The 17,751-nt window shown below is 48.7% G+C and overlaps 1 protein-coding gene and 1 non-coding gene across 7 annotated transcripts in view; both read right to left on the bottom strand.

Annotated features, from left to right (window-relative positions):
• Positions 1-2,496: 2,496 nt before the first annotated feature.
• AP1B1 (adaptor related protein complex 1 subunit beta 1) overlaps positions 2,497-17,751 on the bottom strand; it is a 73,971-nt gene continuing 58,716 nt past the window's right edge. For 3 of the 6 annotated variants that reach the window (XM_030582814.1, XM_030582815.1, XM_030582816.1), the window contains 10 exons: positions 16,964-17,165; positions 15,179-15,208; positions 14,928-15,068; positions 13,865-14,010; positions 10,988-11,117; positions 10,027-10,111; positions 8,818-8,904; positions 7,131-7,285; positions 6,009-6,017; positions 2,497-4,750 (listed from right to left, as the gene is read on the bottom strand). In XM_030582814.1, the coding sequence (XP_030438674.1) occupies positions 4,676-4,750; positions 6,009-6,017; positions 7,131-7,285; positions 8,818-8,904; positions 10,027-10,111; positions 10,988-11,117; positions 13,865-14,010; positions 14,928-15,068; positions 15,179-15,208; positions 16,964-17,165 (1,060 nt within the window). In that variant the 3' untranslated portion in view covers positions 2,497-4,675. The remainder of the gene's footprint in view (positions 4,751-6,008; positions 6,018-7,130; positions 7,286-8,817; positions 8,905-10,026; positions 10,112-10,987; positions 11,118-13,864; positions 14,011-14,927; positions 15,069-15,178; positions 15,209-16,963; positions 17,166-17,751) is intronic. The other 3 variants (XM_030582818.1, XM_030582817.1, XM_030582819.1) reach the window with 3 other exon arrangements.
• Positions 11,839-11,938, bottom strand: LOC115661254. Its single transcript, XR_004003060.1, has one exon. It is a non-coding gene; the product is annotated as a small nucleolar RNA SNORD125 (small nucleolar RNA).

Here is a 17,751-nt window from a genome sequence, read left to right on the forward strand (position 1 = left end):
TCCCTATCCACTCACAACACAGCAGGACAGGAGACTCCTTATCTCTTGGTAGTCACACAGTAAAATCCTCACCCCACTGAGGGGAGCGGGGAAACTCCCAATTGATTTCAATGGGACCTGGATTTTACCCTTAGCATTTACATATTCTACACACAGCACTGGGAGACAGGGAGATGAAGTGGGCAGGACTATGGCAGTCCAGACCTTCCCCCATTATCTCCAAACCAACGACCTGGGGCCAGAAAGCCCATATCTGTATAAAAGCGTTTACTCCCCTGGAGATGCAACAGAGGCTGGGAATGGGACTCCACTTCAAGTTGAGTTGAGAGCAGGCATAAACGCAGTACATAGCTGAGACTAGAACAGCTTTCCCCAGCTTACTCTCTCCTCTACTCCCAGTTCTGGGCTTCCTCTTGTGTTCAGAATGGTGTGTTGCATGGCTCCTGCCCTAGTCAGTGAGGATTATTGCTGTCTATGCTCCTCCACAGGCTTTCAAGCAGGATGTTCAAAGACAGACTGAAAAGCAATGGCAGCAGGTGTCCAAGGCTGCAGTAATGGAAAGGGGGTTGGATTTTCAGGTCAGTGGCTGACAGAGAGAGAGAAGATGGTATGGATACCAATGACCACCTGAGCTGACGGCCATACGGGCAACAACAGCTGTGGCCAGCCAGTGCGGAGTGATGTGATCCGCTAGTCTTCAGCCGGTTCAGACACAAACCCCCCTGTGATCTCTGCTCTGAGCGGAAAGTGCATATCAAGTTTCAATAGCTCCTGCTAGCCAATATCTTGGGCTGGCCCAGACACCACACTGAGGCTATGTCTACACTACTGCAGTAAGTCGACCTAAGTTATGCTACTCCAGCTATGTCAATACAATGTAGCTTAGGTTGACTTACTGCGTTGGAGGGGTTTTAGCTGGGGGCTGTATGTGATGGCCAGTGGAGTCCTGTGGGTTTCTTTCTTGGGTTTGTCTTGCAGTAGGAGGCTTCTGGGTACACGTCTGGCTCTGTTGATCTGTTTCCATCTGCTCTAACTCCTCAGACAGAGACCAACACCTACAAAATGTCCACCAAGCATTCTCAAAACTACAATACCCGCACGAGGAAATAAGGAAACAGATCAACAGAGCCAGACGTGTACCCAGAAGCCTCCTACTGCAAGACAAACCCAAGAAAGAAACGCATCATCAAGGATCTACAACCCATTCTGGACAATGATCCCACACTTTCACAGGCCTTGGGTGGCAGGCCAGTCCTTGCCCACAGACAACCTGCCAACCTGAAACATATTCTCACCAGTAACTGCACACCGCACCATAATAACTCTAGCTCAGGAACCAATCCATGCAACAAACCTCGATGCCAACTCTGCACACATATCTACACCGGCGACACCATCACAGGACCTAACCAGATCAGCCACACCATCACCGGTTCATTCACCTGCACATCCACCAATGTAATATACGCCATCATATGCCAGCAATGCCCCTCTGCTATGTACATCGGCCAAACTGGACAGTCTCTACGGAAAAGGATAAATGGACACAAATCAGACATTAGGAATGGCAATATACAAAAACCTGTAGGAGAGCACTTCAACCTCCCTGGCCACACTATAGCAGACCTTAAGGTGGCCATCCTGCAGCAAAAAAACTTCAGGACCAGACTTCAAAGAGAAACTGCTGAGCTTCAATTCATCTGCAAATTTGACACCATCAGCTCAGGACTGAACAAAGACTGTGAATGGCTTGCCAACTACAGAACCAGTTTCTCCTCTCTTGGTTTTCACACCTCAACTGCTAGAACAGGGCCTCATCCTCCCTGATTGAACTGATCTCGTTATCTCTAGCTTGCTTGCTAGCATATATATACCTGCCCCTGGAAATTTCCACTACATGCATCTGAGGAAGTGGGTATTCACCCATGAAAGCTCATGCTACAAAACGTCTGTTAGTCTATAAGGTGCCACAGGATTCTTTGCTGCTTACACCGTGCTAGGTCAACAGGAGACACTCTGCCGTCGGCTTATCTTACTCTTCTCGTTCAGGGTGGAATACTGGGGGCGACCGGGGAGCGATCTGTGGTCGATCTGGTGGGTCTTCACTAGACCTGCTAAATTGACCCCCCAGTGCATCGATCCAGCTGTAGTGTAGACATAGCCTGAGGAAGCTCCAGCTGCTGGAATCCTTGGCTGCCACTTAGTTAACAAACAACCCTTTTGGGGTCCTGCAGTGGGGAAATGCACCTGTATAAACCACTGGTGGAAGGGACAGAACCCTGCTCTGGTTTCTCAATAGGACAGTTCCTCCCCTGCAGGTCACATGGCTGAACATCAGCAATAAACTCAAACTGATGCCAGAGGTAGAAGAAATGTGTCCAAGTAGCAAGGTAATTTAGCAACCAAGCAACCACAGGCAGCAGAAACCAGCATAGAAGGAGCATCTGTCACTCAGAGCCATCTATTTCCCTGACCCCGTCCTCTACACAGAGCAGATTGATGGGAAGATGTCACCTTTATTCAGTGTTACTTCTTTTAAAACACAAGTAAACATACAAGATATATATATTTATATTTATATATATTAGATATATTTACTGTAGGGATCTGAAAACTTGCAAACACTTCTATTTAAGGGCAGTCAATTGCTTTTATTATTATTTCTGGAGGGGGAAAGAAGATTAGTGTCACTGATTTCCAAAGGCCGTATCCCCTGCCCCCTACAGCAGCAACAAATAGGAAAAGCCTTAAATGCTCAGCCGAGAAACAGCCACGCCCCACTTCTGCTGGGATTGCTGTAGCTGATGAGCACAGGAGAGTTATATGAGCCCCAAGGGCACAAAAAAAATGCAGATGCCACCCACTCCTTTGACCCATCAAAACCTATACTGAGAACAGTGATGGGGAGGGGTTTGTGCAGATGGCTGATCACATCTGCTGTTGTGGTTAAGGAATCGGAACAGCACAGAGACTGGAGGGGGAGCCTCACAGAGACAGCAACAGAAGCCTGATGTGTTCCAGGCAGTCAGCAAACCAGTCATACACGAGGAAACGCCTTCCTGGAAAGCTCAATTCAAGAATCAGCATCCCATGGTGATGGGAGGACTATAATGAATATTGGCATATGATTTGGTACATCCCTTATTAGTTTTCAGAGCCACCTCCTATGGGGTCACTGTGGCCCTAATACTAAACGAGTACTTTGTCCTTCCCTATGTTAATTCTGAGTGTGCATTATGTCCCCCAGAGATGGTAACAGCCCTCTTCATAGCAGTTGTGGGTACAGGCTGTGACTTCCAATGGTACCTAGTCCCCTAGGCTCTTTGACAATCCCAACCAGACTGAGGAAATACATGCTGAATGGAGGGTTTGCAGCGCAAGAAAATGGGCTATTCTATTCCAAGACAGATTACTCCTGCTAACCCCCTATAGCCTAGGAAGAGATCAAGCCCTCTACTTAAGGGAACCTCAGTGTTTGGGAGTAAACTCAAACTAGCCTTTTAAAGGAACAGATGCAATCTATTGAGATACCTACTGAGATATCTGTTCCAGGTCTGGAACTGCATTATCCCTTACAGAACCTGAGGGCTTGCAGAGGCAGGGGAATGGAGCTTGTTATCTGCAGAACAAAGAAAAGCAAGTGCCTTGGTCAGTTAAATGTCAAAGGGGGAAGGAGAGCTCTAAATGGAGATTTGCCACCTTGAAAAAATACTCAAGGCATCAATTCATCATTAGCTAGCTGCCTTTGAAGCTGTCCACTCTGCAGACAGAAAGCTTTCGGCAAGTTACAGAACAACTTGATCTGCAGAGGCAAAGAGCCCCAAATTATTTCCAACTCCTGTTACACCTCCCCCAACCCCAAAATTCCCCCAATCCCCCCGTAGGCTGAGACCTTGTGCCAAGCTTCAGCAAAGAGTCTCTTTTAATTGTGCACTCCTAGAAATAAGGGAGGCTCAGAGGCATGTAAAGCACAAAGCAGCTTATGGATTTTTCCAAGCAGGACTGGAAACAAATCCACCCCAAGTAGCAGGTCACCATGAAAGGAGGAGGAAAAAGTGGTGCTTCAGCATAGCTATCCCATCAGAAGAGGGGTTATTAGTGATGAATTTTTCACCAGACAACACATGCGTCCAAATGCAAGAGACCCATCACCACTGTCTTCCTAGGGCTGGGCTTGGCGATGCAGCACAAGCCGTATTTAAACATCGAAGTGTTGATTCATTTATTTGGCTGGGAAGGTCGGGGGAAATGGATTTGAAGATAGTAATGAGATGTAATGGGCACTGCCTTTCCACCCAGATTCTCATGCATGCTCTTAATTTCAGTAAGAGCACAAGGGCAAAAAAAACAGGGCTCTTAAGGGGGCAACGTCAGCAAAAAGGACACTGCATTACTTCACATGAAAGAATTCTACACTGATGCATTGAATTGCAACAAGATCCCTCCCCCTGCCCCGCTCTCCTTCCACCCCATCCCCAGAGAGCTGAAGATGGATTGCGAGGCACTGCCGCTCACACCATTTTCAGCATCAGGAGGGCGCCAGTTTGAAGTTTCCAAACTATCTTGATCTTGCATTTGTTCCTTCCAAGGTCAAGAGGAAACATGCACGCAGGTTCTGGTATCCATTTCCTCATTTGGGACGCGGGAGGAGAGAGAGGAGGATGAGGTGGGTGCCTCAGTTCTTCAGAATGGTTTCATATGCTTGGTAAACATAGTGGGATACTTCTGGCGCTCGGCACTTCAGAGACAGCTGCACGGAAAGAGGGAAAAACAACTCATTGGCACCTTACTCAGCACTGCAAGGGAGGCACTCACCTTCAACTCACCAGCCGTTAGTAACTGGGGCACTGTATTGGAACCTCTAGCGAAAGGTTTTTGGGTGGGTGAAGAGAAGCATGCTAAAGACCTAGTGGAATGGCCATCCAAAGCCTTCGAAGAAAGCCTCAAAAGCTTTCGGTGCCATGGACATGCAGCAAAGCCAAACCTCCGATGCCCTGCCACTCAACCAGGCCTTGGCTTCCAAAGGCCAAACTTCACCTCCATCCCACACAGACCAACCAACGTCTCCCCTCGTTGTTATAAAACTGACCTCAGAGATATTGAGTCATGAGACTAAGGTTACAGACAGTTATTTAGGCTAAAGAAATTGATCCTCGCAGTTTTTAATGTCACCCACTTGCTTCCCTTCCCGATTTGGGTCCCGTCCATCCATTCCCTCACCCAGCTTCATTCCCCAGGGCCGGTTGAGAGGCAGAGCTGCCTGCAAGCCATATGCATGTGACCTATAGGCACAAAAGGTGTAGGAGCACAAATGAGCTAGAGACAGTCACTCGCGCATGCACGCACACTCCCTACCTCTGCCTGTTCGGGGCTTTGAACTGTTGTCTCTTAATACATTATTCACCTGGGCAAGAAGTGTTGTGTCTCATCTTTAATTGAAACTAATGCCTTGAAGTTAGTTAAAAAGATAAGATTAAAATTTACACAATTCTCTTTGGTTTGAGCTCAATTAGTTCCTAAACCCAGAAATAAAACGGGAAAGAAGAAATCTAGAACACAACAGGCAAGGTCCACTTGGGGGCTAGACACAGGGTGCAGTCACTAGGACAAGGTTTTTCAGAAGTCACTAGTGATTTTGGGTACCTCCATTTTGGGGTGGGTGTATGGAGACACCATAAGATGGGCCTGATGTCCAGAGGATGGGTGCTTGGCACTTAACCTGAGTAGTCAGAAAGGGACCTGCATCTGGCTAGTCACTTGTGAGTGAGTGTGTGTGACATGTTATGTTTTCAGAGCTGTGGTTCTTGTTTCCCACCAGCCCCTGTCCCAAACCTTCTGTGGTTGGATCTACCATGCATCAGCAGCCCCATGCTACTCAGGGTGTGCTGGAGGCAGCAATAGCATGAGGGAAAGAAATGAAATGAGGCGGACAGGGGGAGGTAATATCAGTGGTGAAATGATGAGGGCAGCTGTATACAGCAAAAAAGGGGGGGAAAAAGTCTGCTAACCTCCAAATCCTGCAACATCAGGGCAGGCCAGCGGTGGGCATGCAGCAACAAAACAGACAGAGAAATGTGAACCCAGATGCAACAGAGAGCTAATCAGAACACAACAGAACAAAAAAACTGCCAGGGGAACTTCTACAGCCAGTTTCAGCTGGGGCTGGCTGGAACAGCTCACCACATTCTGATGACTGAGCACTCATGTCTCAGACAAGGTAAGTGCAGGGCTAATTGCAATCATCTGTGTTTGGGTTTATTCTTTGCAGCTGCTGTTGTCTGGCTCTCTCTGTGGTCCAGGATACATGCTCAAGGGAAATTTTTTTTTTTTTTTTTTAAAGGAAGCTTAGTCTGAATTTAAAGGAATGCTATGAAAACAAGCATTTTCCTTACTTGTGTTAGTAACTAACACAGTAAAAATGATTTGAGTTGTCTTAATGTAATGCAGTGTTTATCCTGTGTCACAACAACTCGAACAACTCAGCTGGTGCAGTCGGTGAAGGGTCCTGCCCCCGCCCCAGGGATATTCTTATAGCCAGAAATCAGAGTTAACACAGTAAAAAGGGAAACAGAAAAACTTCCAAGCCTGCAGCTCACTCCAGTCCTATGGGCCCAGTTAGGAGTCTTGTCTTCCTAAAGACATTCTCCCACCAGCCAGGTCACAGCCCATTCCAAGGAGCCAGGGAAAGCTGAGCTCAGGTTAACCCCTTGCTTCTCAGGAAGTGCCACTGCCCCATCACCATTATGCAGATCACCCAGCTTAACAACAAGACAGACTGGCCAGTGACACCCCCTGTTCTCACACACTAACACAAGGCTGCTGTTTACTGAAAGAGAAAGTTGGCCCTGCTTCAGATTTCCAAGCAGAGGAGGCAGGGAACAAGCCTAGTGTCTTGAGGAGTACTAGTAGGGCTGCCAACAGTCCCTAATTACAAGGGACGTCCCTTATTTCTTCACCTCTGTCCAACAAGATGGGGAGCTGCTGAGTGCTGTAACCCTGGCCAATGGAGGCAACTCCTGCTTAGTGTGAGGTGGGGCGGGAGTGCTAAGAGAACAGTCCCGTATTTCTGAAATACGATGGCAACCCTATGTGCTAGCCTATTTGGAACAGGAGGGAGGAGCTGGTCTTACCGTGAAACTGGGACTGCCGGGTTGGATTCGTAGCTCTGCCAGGACCCAGATCCCATTGGTCAGTTTGAGAGACTGGTACAGCATGTCTTGTCCCTCTACGTTCCTCTTGGCTACGGTGAAGATGTTGCTGCCTTGAAGCTTGCTGCTAACAGCATCTGTATGGATAGACAGATGCAGATGAGTTGCTATGGACAGGAGCACTGGAAATACCACGTCAGCTGGATGTCACCATGCAGTGTGCTCAGGAACCAGCTGTTTCTGGTTAGAAGGCCTGGAACATGCACACCTTGCTTAAAAGAGGATTGAGATCCCAGATCAGTAAGAGTGTGTGAAGTCTTTGAATTTAAAGCCAAGTCTGACCATCAGTTCCTTTTGTTTACCTGCCAAAACCCAAATTCAGGGTTCTGCTTCTCTTAGCACATGGCACTAAGCTGCAAGAACAGCTACTCTGCTCCCGACTTGTACGCCAACCTTCCCCCACGAGTGACTCATAGACAAGTATGCTGTCCAAGCAAATCCACAGCACTACTACATACATAAGCATATTCTCTGTATCATTCACTGCAGACTTACGGTGGAAGAGGCTTAGAATTCACCAGCAGTTTCCTTATCAGACTCCTGCTAAGGATGAGCAAGCCTTGAAGTCAGCATCCTTATGCCATATAGTGACTCTTAAAGGGAGGAGCTGGGCTGAGCTTAGCTGGGCCTCTCACAGACAGGATCAAGTCACTATTTCCTAGCACCCTGAGAAGGGCTCCATTTAAATACCACCTGGTGTTTGTGGCTTTTGGGACAGAGGCACAAGTCTCTAGGTGAATGCAAGGGCAGCTCATTTCAGGCAACCAGCACTGAGCGGCAGTAGCATTTGCTCACTTCTATCCCGAGATGGAGTACGATAAACAGCTCAGAGGTGAAATGCTCTGTATCTTGTTACTAAGTCTCTCAGCCACTCAGTCTCCTCTACCTTTCACTTCGTAAAGGTCAATACATTGTGCTGCACTGGACCAAGCAGCAGGGACAAAGGGATTTGGTCTGCATTGGTTTTTCACCCTCTTGATTCCTGCTGTCTCAGAATGGACATCTGACCCCAGGCAGAAAACAAGAACTAACAATCCCATCCAGTTAAGGCAGCCCCAGCTGCTTGGACACATAAGGATATGGAGGTGTGGGAGGAAATGAAATGAGACCTGCTCTCTGATTACACAGCAGGAGTTTATCTGATCCAGAATTGTCAGACACACTATGGCACAATTAACAGTCTCTGCTTTGGCAAGGGGCAGGAAATTCAGGCGCTAATGGATCGCTGCAGAAAGAGAACCTCACCACGCAGCAGGGAGGGACCTGTTTGCCCATCACCTCTCTGCAGGAGGGGGCAGCACTGGAGCATTCAGCGAGCTCCCTGGTTTGACAGGGCTCCATGGGTGCATTACAAAGCAGTGATCTACTCTGCTGACTCTTAATCAAGTCAAGCTGTCTCTGCTTGGCAATACCTGCTGTCACTCCACAGGAAATCAGAGCCAGAGAGGGGGGAGCAATTGGTGCTGCCTTTGATAAAGTATTGCTTTTGGCTCTATAGATGTGGATTATTCCAACCAACAGGTTTCCACAGCCTGCGGACACTAGGTACAGCCCAAACCAACTCAACACTAAGGCCCCGTTTTGAAGGAGCTGAACTACTGGAACTTACCTGCACTGAGAGGACAATCTTTGATCTGGAACTGGGCTTCATTCTCATTTGGAATGTCCTTCCAGGTGGCCAGGAACATCTGCCGCTCTGGAGGAGGAGAGAAGTAGGTACACAGTGTGAAATCTGTGGGATCAGCCACCTCACTTGCACATCAGCTCCAGACAAACAACTCTGCGCAAGCCCCTTAAGGAAGGACTCCTCTCCTTTCCACAGACACCCACAGGGAGTAGCCTCCAGCAATCTATGGGAGGTGGTCAGCATCACTACTTTATTCCCTTAGGGCTTGTCTACATGGGGACACTTGGAAAATTAATCCAGATTAACTGAAGGTGTGAACTGAAAGTGGATTAGCTAAACTGTGTTAAACCACTGTGCGGACACTCATTCAGATTAAAGTGGCTTTAATTCAGTTTAAGTTTTAACTGCCAAAGCATAGGTTAACCCTGTTTAAAGTATTTCAGTAGAAGAAGAAAACAGTAATGGATACAAGAAAAATATGCCTGTACAATCCAGGCTTTGAACAATGAGGGCAGAACTGTACTGGAACATGGCTGAATTTAGTTAGCACTGTTCTGCTATATCCTTGCTTAATTTTTCAGCATGGTTGTAGTGTCCTGTGTAGACAGGTATGCATGCGCATGCACACATGTATATTTCTCTCTCTCACATACATATACACACACACACACACACACACAACATTCTAGGGGACTCCTAGAAGGGTCAGAAATCAGATGAAAGTGAGGCTTGGCTCTACTTATGCTCAGTAACAGTCTCCAGTCCTTTCCCAAGCCCTGCTGTGGAAGAGAAAAGCAGCGAGGACCAACAGCTTGGTAAGGGGCAATTCAGCCCTAACTCCAGGCTTACTGAGGCAGAGGTTAACTCGGCTTTGACGCCTCCTGCCCTGCTCATTAGAGCTCAGCCCTGCGGAGTGACACTCCCAGATTCATTCTCTTAATTTCTCTTAAAATGAGTCCAAAGAGTCATGAACTCCAAGGCTAGAAATACCACACTGAGGATTCCACCTGAACAGGACACGGCATCAGCTAAGGATCAGCAGTGGAATTGCATCTATACAGGCAACATTTCTGTACTGCCTACAGGAGATCTCTCACTACCTTCCCTCTTCCGTTTACTCACCCACCCACACCACACCCTGTCTCGTTACCCTCTCCCTCAAGTCCAGGATAGAGAATCCCATCAACTCACCCATCTTCCCATCTTCCACAAAGAGGATGTGCAGGGGGTACAAGGTGCTGAAGTAGAACACATCAATGTTGTTCTTCACTGCAACCTGGTATCAAGGGGACAGAGGGTGTTAGCTTCTCTTCCTGACCTAGCCCAGGAAGGCAGTTCACAGGTGAAACCTGACATGACAGACACAGATGTATTTGATGCAAGACACAGGGTCTAGTGGAATCAGCACAGAGCTGGGAACCAAGAACTCCTGAGTTCTAATCCCAGCCTTTTATCTCCTAGGCAAAGAGTTAAACTGGTCACATGGTTGGTTGCTCACAGTGGCTGAGCACTGCCAGCATTATTTGACTGAAGAGCAGAACTGTAATAAAACTGGAAAACAGCAGCCAGTCCCAAACCTACAATCTTACACTCTACTGTAATTATCCTCCTCTTAGACCCCATTCCCATTCAGTAGCGGGCCCAGAAAGATCAGTTGTCTCCTTCCTCAGGCCAAGCCTGGGTACTGATTGCTAGCACTTTGTGAAGCTGGGAGAGTGTATTCAGTTGCATCTCTTGGCCTAGCCATATGCTCCCTGTTCTGTAAGCAGAGAAACCGGTCTGCGTCAGACCTTGACACTGGACCAGAACGAGGTTTCCCTTTTCCTGGAGAAAGAGAGAAGGCAGCAGGGAAATATTGCATCTCTCCACAACCTCTCTCAATATTCTGCCATTACCCATTTCATCACAGCTTCCCTTCCTGCTCCCCCAACTAAACTTCATCTATAGAGTCCAGCTCCTTCAGAGGACTGGCCAGTCCCTACATGCATGGCTGCTGGTACGAGTTTCAGATTCTCCGCTCTGACTCTCCTTGCCCATCCCATCCCAACTGTGCCATTCAGACTGGACCACTAATGATGCTTGTGTGCATTTGGGAGCGAAGGCCACCAGCACATCCCTGCTGCTTTCAGTTGCCTCCCTGACACAGCCTCACCTGGAGGTTGTTGAGAGGATCCATCTTCATGACAGAGCCTACTGTGTTCAGAGGGAGGGAGATCTCCACAGTCTGGTTAGGAGCAAGAGGGGCATGGATCTGAAGAGGAGCAGCTGGCGCCAAGCCGAAGCTGTGGGGACACCCCAAAGAGAGTGAGTTAGTGGAAGGAGAAAGGCGGCTGCTAGGATTTATGTTGCTTGTTGTAAGTTTCCTGCCAGGTGGTGGGAGGATGCTAATGGCAGCACATGTCAAATCTCCTTCCCTGGTTGGCGCACACACCAGCTTGTAAGTATTTCCACCTTGTTGATCTGGCAGCATAGCAGATTGGCCTGCGCAATTCCAGCCTGTGATGTGCTCAGGGACACTAAACCACACCGATAGCCTGTCTGCTCACTCTCTGCAACTCCTTCCTTCCTCTCTCTCTGCCTACGCTGGGCACTCACGCAGCATCATTACCTCTCACACATACTCCATTCAAATCCTCTGCCCAAACTATGGAGCAGCACGTTCAACAGTCACACACAAGATCATCCACAGTCAAAGCAGAGCACGGCATGTCTGACCATCACAGGTTGTTGATTCAAACCCGTTACATCTCAACCATGGTGGGTATGGGGCACTGGCAGGTATCCAAACCCGAGACCCTGCATCTTTATTTCTAGGCAACCTCCTACTAGTAGGGACAACTCCAGAGCCCTCAGACGCACCGTGAGCCGGAGCTGGAGCGCCTTTCGCTCCTTTGGACTCAGAGGGAGCGTTATTCAGCTTAGCAGAAGACACACGGCTAATGAGGAGGACCCATTACCAGCAACGGGGATGTGTGTGTCTGTCGTTCAATCTCTATTCTCAACTGAGGGCCAGCCTCTTCAGTCAACTTCTTAGAGGCTCAGGTTTACTCATCACCATGGGCACTCAGGGAGAGAAGGATCATCACATGAGGCTGTTTCTACCTTGATGGGACTACAGGATGTGCTATCTACCCAGGCTTTACGTGGTCACTCCTGCCCTCTGGCTCCACAGCCACTTCTAGTGCTTGTCCAGCCTGAACCTCTGCTGAGCACCAGGATGACTCTGAGGTTTAGCTTCCCTAGATGGCTGGACTCCCCCAGGCTGTAATGCAAGAGGAGCAGTGACGGCCCTAGAATAACTAAAGGAAAAATGCAGGCTCTGCTTCCCAGAAGTTGGTGGACACGTGGTCACTGCTTTTCCTTTAGGGCCTGACTATAGAAATACTCCATTTGCAACAAGCTGGGGCGTAGATCTACTTTGTACGAACCTACTGTGCTCTAAGCGTCCATGTCATAACTATAAAGGGAAGGGAACAGCGCTCCTGTGTACAATACTATAAAATCTCTCCTGGCAGGAGACACCAAAATCCTTTTACCTGTAAAGGGTTAAGAAGCTCAGGTAACCTGGCTGACACCTGACCCAAAGGACCAATAAGGGGACAAGATACTTTCAGATCTTGGTGGGAGGAAGGCTTGTGTTTGTGTGCTCTTTGTTTTGGGGTTGTTCGCTCTTGGGACAAAGAGGGACCAGACATCAATCCAGGCTCTCCAAATCTTTCTGAACCAGTCTCTCATATTTCAAACTTGTAAGTAACAGCCAGGCAAGGTGTGCTAGGTTTATCTTTGTTTTCTCAACTTGTAAATATGCCTTTTTGCTAAGAGGATTTACCTCTGTTTGCTGTAACTCTGAACCTAAAGCTAGAGAGGGTTCCTCTTGGCTCTATGAATCTGATTACCCTGTAAAATTATCTTCCATCCTGATTTTACAGAGATGATTTTTACCTCTCTTTCTTTAATTAAAAGCCTTCTTTAAGAATCTGATTGGTTTTTCCTTGTTTAAGATCCAAGGGGGTTGGATCTGCACTCACCAGGAATTGGTGGGAGGAAAGGAGGGGGAATGGTAATTTCTTCTTGTTTTAAGATCCAGGGGTTTGGATCTGTGTTCACCAGGAACTTGGTGGAGAAGTCTCAAGGCTACTGGGAGGGAGACAGTCTGGGGGGAAGGTAGACAGAGTTTCTCAAATCTCTCTTAAAGGATTTGTGTGGTGGCAGTAACACCAGATCTAAGCTGGTAATTAAGCTTAGAGGTTCTCATGCAGGTCCCGACATCTGTACCTTGGAGTTCAGAGCAGGGAAGGAACCTTGACAGTCCACATGGACCCTGTTGCAGCACACTAAAAAGTCCCACTTTTTGCTTTGATCTGCTCCCACTTCAAAGCGGACTAGATCGGAGCTCACTACAGACCGACTCCACTTTGAAATGGGAGCATACACCAAAGTGAACAATGGAGCTTTTAGTGGACAGCAGCAGGCTCCACACAGACATTTACTGTAGAGCATGTTAACATGGGGTAGATTTACATTCCCGCTCGTGGTGAATTATATATGTTTGTATAGACAGGCCCACTGCCCTTTGCACATCCCCCATTGCCTGCTACCCCAAACAGAACAGGCTGTAAAGTTAAAGGTACTGGCCAGCAGGAGATATGCCGTGTGCAGTGCACACGGCCCCTTCCGCCCCGACAGCACCCAGGGCACACACCAGCACTTCTCTTGCCAAAGCTGTTCCCATCCTAAGGTCTTTTCTGAGCTTAGATCTCATGAGCATTGATTGGTACAGCAACACTGATCTTCCAGAACTAGCAACAGACCCACCTTCCAGGCCGGGGGCTTACAGGTTTTGCCACTGCCAAGTTCAATCAACTGTACTCCCATATCAATGGACCAACAGGAGCTCTGCAGACAGCTCACCTCTTGCTTCCAACCATATCCCACCCTGCCAAAGAGGGCATCCCTCCCCAGCCTGAGCAGACTCCTGGGATCACTGGATGCATAGTGTGCTGCACTAGCAGGCCAGCAGGTGTTTTACCTGTTACGGTTGAACTGGATGGCAAAGTCAGACATGACCTGCAAGGCCTTGTTTGTTAGTAAGAGATCCATGGAGATGGCGCCCACCTGGCGGCTGAATGTGCCAGAAATCTCCAGGCCCTTGGCCTTCATGGCTGGGAGCCAAACCTACAATATGTGAAGACAGAAGAAAATTATTTTGATCTGATCTGAAACACAAGGTGAACTGCCTATCACAGAGGAGCTAAACTGGACTTAAGAGTCCAGGTCTCAACAGCAGGAGCTCCTGACCTGTCAGGACAGCACAGAGTCAGACAGTTCACCTGCAAGTCTAACATTTTACTGCTACAGGTAGGAAGTTAAGGATTTAAAATCAAGCTTCGCTGGCTCTCCTCCAGCTCACAAAGGCAAGGAACATACCAGACATGCATGTAACCTCACTGCCAAGGAACAGGCACTTTCTAGCCCATGGAGACCCAGGCCCTTTTTGTCACATCTTCCCAGTACACTGACTGGCTCTTGGAAGGAGTCATTAATGTGGGTCAGGGTGTGAATACCTGCAAGGGACTGCAGGCGAGAACACTGGCAAGGTCACTAGTGCTGCCTCTATGCACAGATAGGCTCAGGTTCCTACGGACGCAGGATCCTCTGGATCAACCCTCATTCTCTCCATCACTCTGAGGCCTAACAAGTGGCAGCCCCCCCTCAAAGGAGGGGGTCTCCAGACTGTCCCACCACCAGCTGTTCTAGGATGGGGAGGAGCCCTGTTTATAGACTTACCCACCTGGACACAGACAGGATATCTAGGACACATTAATGTATATGTCACCCTTGAACATCCTCCATGTGTTGGTACAGCCTGCTGGACATGACCCTCCACAATTTCACCTGAGGATTTACGCTTCATCTCATTCCTGGGGCATTCTCAAGTTCTACCAGCTTGGGGCAGCTTAAGACTTGCCCGTGGATCTCCACTCTATGCTGATCTTTAAATAGCAGCAGTCTATACAACCTGGCAATGTTACAGCCCAGATAAATAGAGCCAAAGCCCTGGGTGGGAGGTCAGGACAGGCAGTGCCACTCACTGTTTTGGGTGCTACGTGGGATCCTGACAGTGTGCCCACTCCACCGGCCAGATCAAAGAGGTCTCCCAAGCCACCACTGGGGGGTGGCCCGAGGTTTGCAGGCATCACTGCGCTGGGAGCTGTAAAGCCGGTGCCACCCATCTGTATGAAACAAGGAAGCCAGTTACTCTGGGCGCCATGAAAGAAACGAGAGAACAAAAAGGAAGGTGCAAAATGTGACAGACTGGTAAACATGGAAGATGCACACTCACTGCAGGACTGCCTCCTACATCGCTTCTCAGCTGTAAAGAGACAAGAAACAGGAACATCACTGAGAGCAGTGGCAGGCGAATAAAGAGCAGGCCAGATAGGGGGGGATCTTTAAAAAGCACTGGATGAAAAGTGGGGTCAGGAACTGTTCCAAGACTGCTTAGCAGGCCCTGTAGCTTAGAGTCACCAGGACACATTTGTTATTTCATTGTCTGCTTCAAATCTGCTCTTTTTGCCAACATCTAACAAGCTAAGCATCACACACACCAACCAAGAGCAGAGACACGGACAGAGACAGCCAGAGAGACCGATAGTTCAGAAGAGACGGGCAGCTCATAGACACTCTTACAGAACAAAGTTTCTCTCTTCTCTGCTGCCTTGGAGGTGGGGTACTGGGTGCTGGAGCAGGTTCCCAGTGGGAGCCCCAAAGGGTCTAAGGTAGTTGGCTATAATTTGAGTGGGACGGCACTATATGAAAGATGGGTCTGATGGCCTTGAACTAAGCTAACTGATGGCCTTTCTTCACACCCCACTCCAGGCATTTAGTAGCTCAAACTCCAACTGTTCCTTCTATGCTACTGTGAGAGGGAGCAGGGATTGGTGAGGGGAGCACATGGGAGGTTGACTAGGTATATTCCAAAGAGCTAGTAAAAAGGGCTGATCCATACCCCTTCAGACTCGTCCCCCATCTCCAAGCAGAAGCAGGCAAGGTGAAGAGAAGAGCCACCCACATGCACAGAGACACAAGCCAGGAAAGAAGAGAGACAAACAGGGAGACAAGAGAAGGGGAGGGAGGGAACAGAAATTAGTCCAACTTCACTGCTACTCAGTACAGACTGGCATAAGTATTCAGGGGGCGACTGAAACACTGGAGTCAACAGGTCTCCAGAGAGACCCTAGCCCAGGACACGAACAGAGCCAGGAAGGTGCTGTGTTGGCTGGTGCTTTTTAGCTTTGGAACTTGCATCTTGGATGACACCACAGGTTTCTGCCAGCTTAGAGTACCTCTGCGCAGAACCCTCCTCTGGTTTGTTTACACTGATACCCTACTTTGCTGACACCAACCCAGGAAACTGAGCAAACTTGACTTGTTACTTGGGCCAGATCTACACCCCTTTAAACAGGTCCCTAGCAGAACACTAGTTATTTCTCTGGCTACTGATTTTTCAGCTCACAAATGTGCTACTACAGACCTTCTGGGACCTTCCTCCCACATCAGGGAGGGACTACCATGGCACCTGCTTGCTAGTGACAGAACAAAGAGGTGAGCAACCCTTACACCAGACCAGTAACAGGCCTATAACTCAGAGGAAGCTTTGGAATCCAACCACCTTTCATGCCAAGCCAGCATTCCATTTTGACATCAGCCTGGCTCTCCAACAACTCCCAGTCCTCTTGTGCTGGGTGCCCTGCCAACACACTGACTGCCCAGGTCAGGTATTTCCAGCCTAGCTGGGAAAGTGTGCCAGTTTAGAAGCCAGATCATGCTGTGTGCACTGCTTCCCATTAAGCTGGGTGTGCTCTCAGTACAAATCCCAGTCTCAGGATGGGAAGAACCTAGACTAGAGAACATACAACTGGAATGGGAGGTACGCACTACATGGACCTGGATTCATCATTAAGGTGATGATGGAAGCCTAGTGTATCATTAGCAAGATGCTCCATAGTGGTCTAGGTTATTAACACAGTCAGACAACAGATGAGCACAGCTGTCAGCGAGGGACATACCTTGATTCACAACCAATGCACTGTCCATTAGCAATCAGGCATGCAAACCCATGACCTACCAAGCTGTCCAAGCCACCTCCAAGAAGATCCACAGCCCCCATCTGCACAGAGGATGTAGCAACAGGAGGTCCGCTCACTGGGGGGCCCAGGTCAAGGTTCAGGAGATCACCAAGGAGGTCACCCTGAGTTGGGATGACAGCTGGTTGTTCTGAAGGGGGGGCTCCTGACGGGGCTGCATCAGGGCTCTCTGCACTTTCGCTCCTGCAGAAGGAGTTAGAGAAGGTGAAACATGTGACACAATAGGAAGATCTGGGTGACCTAACAGACATGGGGCTTCACTGCAGAAGGAAGAGATTTCATTCCAACAGGCTAGGGCAAGGAATATTGAGTGAGCGAGCGCCTCTCCCAGCCAGAGCCTACCCAAGCCAGAGGGTCAATATTTCAGCATTACTACACTGATCAGAGAGAGAGAGAGAGAGAGAGAGAGAGAGAGAGACTTGTCTTCCACTTGCAGGTGTATCCTGAACACTGGATCTAAAGGGGGCCACTTACTTCAATCTATGCTGACTTACTCCTGCGGGGGACACTCTCCCCAGTGGAGAGGTATAAGCCATGCACCTGAAGCCAACACCAGATGGCACCTCAAAGATCTTCAGCTCAATGCTGAGATCATCAGTGGCCTCTGCAGACCCTGCGAGGGGATCATGTACTGCTGAGAATATGGAGGGTAACTTGGCCCCACGGCAAAGTCCATCCCCTGGGAAGGGGCAGACTGAGTGTGGCTCAGCACTGCTTAGCCTAAATGAACAAGTGCTGGCAGTTTCCAGGTAAAGCCTGCAGAGGGCAG

This window comes from Gopherus evgoodei, chromosome 13, assembly GCF_007399415.2.
Source record: "Gopherus evgoodei ecotype Sinaloan lineage chromosome 13, rGopEvg1_v1.p, whole genome shotgun sequence".
Taxonomy (NCBI): domain Eukaryota; kingdom Metazoa; phylum Chordata; order Testudines; family Testudinidae; genus Gopherus; species Gopherus evgoodei.